Source organism: Ziziphus jujuba, chromosome 1, assembly GCF_031755915.1.
Source record: "Ziziphus jujuba cultivar Dongzao chromosome 1, ASM3175591v1".
NCBI lineage: Eukaryota > Viridiplantae > Streptophyta > Magnoliopsida > Rosales > Rhamnaceae > Ziziphus > Ziziphus jujuba.
In genome coordinates this window covers 10,568,214-10,574,460 of record NC_083379.1, presented here as the reverse complement: position 1 = coordinate 10,574,460, position 6,247 = coordinate 10,568,214, and the positions used below count along the sequence as shown (strand labels likewise).

The 6,247-nt window shown below is 35.0% G+C and overlaps 1 protein-coding gene across 1 annotated transcript; it reads right to left on the bottom strand.

The window, feature by feature from the left end:
- Window positions 1–356: 356 nt before the first annotated feature.
- LOC107415838 (oligopeptide transporter 3) lies at window positions 357–5,040 on the bottom strand. Its single transcript, XM_048467537.2, has 6 exons — window positions 4,368–5,040; window positions 3,631–3,728; window positions 2,042–2,611; window positions 1,596–1,851; window positions 1,287–1,469; window positions 357–1,099 (listed from the first exon to the last, which is right to left on the bottom strand). The coding sequence occupies exons 1-6, from the start codon at window positions 4,902–4,904 to the stop codon at window positions 482–484; spliced, it is 2,262 nt and encodes a 753-aa protein (XP_048323494.2). The 5' UTR covers window positions 4,905–5,040; the 3' UTR covers window positions 357–481.
- Window positions 5,041–6,247: the final 1,207 nt, after the last annotated feature.

The window sequence follows — 6,247 nt, the reverse complement described above, 5'->3', positions numbered from 1 at the left end:
CCTTCTAGGACCATGGGAAATCACAGATTGTGGTCATATTTTAGTTGTCAGGAATAAAAGGAAGCAAAAGCAATGAACCCCTCTTGCTTTACCAAGATACTTTTCTAGTTCAGCTTCTCAAAAAATTTAGGCTTTGCCCGATGGAAAAGATTCAAACTTTTCAGTTCTCTCAAGTGACAGGAATCTAGAAAAAGATAACCCCTAGGATTATAGCAACTAGTTATTTTGTTGCCTCTACAACTGCATGTTGAACGGATACAAGAGGGGATTATACCAACAGACATATTTAAAAACCTATTCGCTAATTTGCTACTATAAAAAAAGCACTGGTGGGAGAGGACCTTTATGATTTGCAATTTCTTTTTTTTTTTTTTTTTTTTTTTCCTAGAGAATAAATAAAAGCTTTCACAAACTCCCAACTGATCAAACCATATTTCTGTTCCTTCATCACTAACACACACTATCTTCATTTCCGCATTGGCTATGTAAAAACCGGACAGCCTTCAACTTTAATACCTGGTGCAGTTGGGCATGTTGCCAAGGGACAGTGATCCAGTTCGGTTCCCCACCATTTCAGGTTCTTGTTATTGTTCTGTAATGCGAAAAAGAGAAGAACAGCCATGAAAGCTGTGCCAGCATCAAGAGCAGCAGATAAAACATAGTTATATTTCTGCCACCAGCGTTTGTGATACCGGAACATAAAGTAGTTGAAGATAGTTCCAGTGATGAGCCAGCTTGCTATGTTGGTGGGAGTTGCTGGTGGCATACCGGCAAATCCATAAGATATAACCGGTATGTTTATCAAGGGAATCCATTTCTTTTCAGGGTAGATTTTGCTCAGTACCCAAATAGGAACAGGCAGGAAAGCTCCAATCAGGAATAACCATACCAAGTTCCTATACAATCCCCCAGGTCCAAACAGTCGTCTTGGTCCAATCAATCCCCAGATAACAGAAGCATCGAAAGTGACACGAAATTTAGGACAAGTCCATGGGCTGTCAGGATGTAGAGCTTCAACATCGCATATGTTCTCGATGCTCTCCAACATCCACCATGCAGTAGCAAGGTTAACTGTACCAGCAACTAGAGTTCCCACCAGCTGGAGAGCAAAAAAAAAAAAAAAAAAGGGAAAGATCAGATTCCATCATATAATATATATATATATATATATAATATAACATCCGAAGAAAACTTTTTGGAAAGAACAACCAAAATTATTTAAAGAAAACATGGGAAGGAAATCGCTTTTTTATAGCATAATTTAAGTTTCTTGAGTGGAGAAGGACCTGAGCTGTGTACATGCACCGTGGTGGAATCTTCATGTAGTGTCCAAGTTTAAGGTCGGATAAGAAAGAGAGAGCGTGGATGGTGCTGATTCGTCCATAGATTTTGAAAAGCAAGTTGGCAATGGGTTTTCCTGGTAAGATATATCCAATAATAAACTGTGCTATGATGTCATACCCTGGTTGCTGCAACATGGAAACAAAAATCCAAGAAATTAGAATTTTATATATATATATATATATATATGTATACAAGAACAAAGAGGACACATTCAAGAAATAGGAATATGGTTTATCAATTATGTTTATCACCTGGTTAGTGGTTGCTTGAATGACACCAATTGGAAGGGTGACAACCCACGCCAAGACAAAAGCAAACAGAAAACCCCACCATGGCAGCTGCACTTCATCTTTCCAAACAAAAGACATTAACAAGGACAGGGCTATGCTTCCTATCAATAGAATTAGGTACCACCATTGAGGCACTTGTTTATAACTTTGCATAAGTCTTTCATGGATGTCTATTTTCACATTTTTCATTGCTGATCTGCTTTGCCTAAAAATATCACTACAAAAATGAAGGAAAACACAGAAACACAAATATTTTCAGTTAACCAAGAATTTCTCCATATCTTTGAACCTACCATAATGAAAGATTATCAGACTCATGCACATCCTATCAATAAAGTAATAGTGGTACTAATAAAAGCTACATGGCAAAAAGTAATAGCAATCAGAAACTTTGAAAGCAGTCTTACCGGCCATGAAACAGCGCCACATGAGTGAGTGTTGCTGTAAACCTTGCAAATCCTGATCCAATGGAGAGGGCAAAAAGAGGGCTAAGATAGAGCTTCCCATAACTGTCATAAGCAGGAATATTAAGTTCATATTGTGGAGTCAAGACCTTGGTGGTATCATACTTATGCCCAGTGGTTGTGAACAGCTGATTAGAAAAAATTGGGAACTTTCTGGCATCAAAGGTATTGAATTTCCAGTAACATAGAGGGACAATTATGTAAATGAACATGATAAACCCAACCCCAACATTAACAATGGAAGACCAGGGTGTGATCAAGGGACTGCCATGATAAGCTGAAATCCCAGCCCAATCTAGGGTGAAACCACCAACCCCTAAACCATGGTAACTTGAACCAATTTGCTGAGCAGTGATACTGTGTGGCCAGGCCCAGCAAACCCATGAGAAGAATGTCAAGATTGGGAACAGATAGCCCGGGAATGCATAATAGACAAAGCTTGCTGTCATGGCAATGAGGAAAAACTTCATTCTTGTCATGCCTTTTGATTTGGGCTCCCTTTCATGAAGGGCTCTGTAACAACAACAGCCATGGATGGTGACAAAATTATTAAGGCTGGACAAGATAATCCATAAAGAAAAGTACATATGAAAACCTTTTAACTTTTTCCTGATTTTATGGAAATATTTTGCTAGATTACTTGTTTTATTATTATTTTTATATGCAAACTTCCCATCAAAACCCAAATACAGATCAAAGATGGTTTATAGTTTGCTTTCCAACTTGACCATATTTCAAAATTTTGGTGTAAAAATCCTTTGTGCCCTTTGAAGAATATAATAACAATCTGGCAAGACATCAAAGTGAACAAATTCTCCATCTCCACCAATGAACATGGAGTTCGGTTATAACATCATCGTCAAGGAAAGCAGAGAATTTTCTCCATAAAGAAACATCCAGCACCCTCTTTTTAGTATAAAGGATAGCTGCATCGTTGGATCGTATTTTTTATGATTTTTTCCATATCTTTGTAAAGTAAGAAGATTTCTTTTCTTTTCTTTTTTCTTTTTTTTTTTTTTTTTTTTTTTTGATGAATAAGAAGATATCTTTTCTTATTTACCAAAAAGAGAAGATTTCTTATCTTTTTTATTTTTATTTTTATTTTTATAAGGCATTTAGTAAGAAGATTTTTTTGTTGCTGATGCAACTTTGGTAAATGTTGTTTCGGTATTAAAAAAAAAAAAGGGGGGGGGGGGGGGGGGGGGGAAAGAAGGGATTTTCGAGTAGAGTCTGAAAAAAATGTATTAAAAAAATCATATAAATTAACACCCCCATTTGGTTGGTTTATAGAATTGAGGAATCAGAGTAAAATATTAAAGACCTGTGTATTCTTATGCTTTGGCAGTGACTATTTTAGTGGCCTATGCGATTAAGTAATTGCTGGAATCTTTAAGTCCATCATAAAAAATGGGTCGAAATAATATGAGATTGGTTCTAAACTTTTGAAACTCTTTTCTGGTCTACTTTTTTCACAGTCAGCAACTGAACAGAACATCGAGAAAAGTGAGAAACAACAGAGATGAATATCAAACCTGAACAGAGAAACCTGAGCAAGGTTTGCAGGCCACCACATTTCAACAGGGTCAACTAGGTATCTCCTCAGCATCCCAGCCCATCCATAACCAATTATCTGCAAATCAACATTAACCAATAAATTCACTCACCAGCTAACTTTTTTTTTTTTTTTTTTTGGTTATGTAAATTTATATTGAGCGTTTCTTTTGGTTATTGAGCGTTCGTTTTTTGGCCATAAAACTTCAGTGAATTTGAATTATATGGATAATAACCCAGCTATACCCAAAGTTCCATATCAGAAGCCGATAAGAAAAAAAGAGGCGTTTGATATATACAAGTAAAAGAGCCCATTAACCAAAATAAAAAATAATAATAATAGTGAAACACCAATTTGCCTTTCCTATTCCAGTTAATGAAAATCTCTAACAATGATTTTTTATTAATAAGAAACGAATAAATAATGCAAACAAAAAAAAGGAAATAAAATTAAAAATATCTATATATATATATATATATATTTTAATGACGAATATATAAATGAAAAGGGGGGGAAAAAAAAGGTATAAAAACAGAGTAAGAGAAAGATCTTGCAAATATATATATATATATATATATATATATTTTTTTTTTTTTTATGAAGAATATATAAATGAAAAAGGGGGGAAAAAAAAGGTATAAAAACAGAGTAAGAGAAAGATCTTGCAAATAAACAATATATATCTATATATAAATATATATATATTTTTGTTAAAACCTGAGTGGTCAAGACGATGAGTAGCCCACAGAGAAAGTTCAAGCTCTGCTTATAATAGGCCTTCATGACGGTAATGGCACCGATTGAGTACGCATCACCCCCACCGTAAGACACACCACAATTGGCGAAGATGGTGATGATGACATGCTCTTTCATATTGAACGGTCCAGGATTCAAACTGAACCTCCAACCGAAAATGCCGTACTCCTTCTTGGGAAGCGTGGAGGCCATGAACCTCCCGATGGGAAGGACAGCGATTTGCATAAGAATCGCGGAAATGGTGAGCGGCTGAGTCCTGTAGATGAAAAAGGTGTTGATGAAGATGAGGATGACGCAGGAAGTCAAACCCAGAAACCACGCCCGGAAAGTCATCACAGGAAGCGATGGGTCGTCGGTTTCCGGCACGACCAGAGCCACCTCCTCAATCCGACACCTGTCTTCTTCATCGGGAAATTCACCGTTGGCGTTGGAAGGTTTCTGGGTGGTTTTTTCTGTTTCGCGGTGGTTCTTGGAATTAGTCGCCATTGAAGACTGCATGTGAAAAGCTCTCTCTCTCTCTCTCTCTCTCTCTCTCTCTATCTAAACGCAGAGGAAGACAAAGGAAGCTTTGTTATCTGTAACCAGTTTTCTGGTACTTTGTTCTTCTTTTTTTTTTTTTTTTTTTTTTTTTTTATATTATTGCTTGCTTGAAAAGCGTAAGCTAAATGGTGGCTGTATTTATATGACAAAGAGCCAAAGCGACAGAGTAAATTTACCATATTCCAAAAAACACAAAAAGACAGAGTGATATTTTTGTTGAATGACAATTTTGCCCTTTATTCCACACTGTTTTTACGGAATTCCCTGATTCTGCACTACTTTACAGCTTGGTATTATTGAGCATAATTACCTTTAACACCCCTTGCCTTGGCAAAATTTTAATTATTTTATTATTTATATTTAAAAAAAAAAAATGGTAATATTAAACTGATGGAATTTTGTTTTACTAGGGGTAGGTTTCCGTTAAGATGTCTCTTAGGAAATAATTGTTTTTTGGTGAAATTTATTGGTTGAAGATATAGTATTATATGCTATAATAATCATATTATTTGTGTAGATTTACAGGCTAAAACTTTGTGGGGTCTTGTAAATTCGGTCATACAAGCGGAAGGTTGTGTAGCATGAACAGATAGGAGATTTGTTTAGGATAAAATCAAAGGCTTTTTTCCATCTCAAGTTGATGAATGATATGATGAAGATTGAAAGAAAATGTCTTGGCGTTATGTTGGAAGTTTCAATACTATGATTGAAATTTAAGCACACCCTTTTCAATTCTTTGTCATGCTTGTACATAAACAAATAAAAAATAAAAATTCAAACCAAAAAAAGGAAGAAAATGAAAAAAGACTAGCAGTATGATGGATAGACACAAATATTTATGGAAAATTTATGCTTTTCCTCAACGAAAGTCACTCTGCAGTTGTCTGCCTGCTTACATAATTTTTTGTCGAGTATTTGTTCATGTCTTTTTTTTTCCACTTTTTTTTTTTTTTCCTCCCAAGCTACTGTTTTAATATATCATCTTCTATCTCTATAATATTCAAAAATAAATAAATAAATAAATAAAACATTTATGCATTATCCTGCTTTTGTAAATTATTGTTATATATATATATATATATATATATATATATTAATTTTATTTTCCCTTTACTTATGGTGGTATATACGTACAATACAACCATACGTAATTGGTACACAAACATTTTTGTACTTGATGATTTTGTCGTTGCTTTTTCAGTGAATCACAGGAACTATATTTTCTTAAAATGTGTAGTGAAAATCACACAATTAACATTCTTTGACAATGTCAATTATGCTGATGGATCATACGTAAGGAA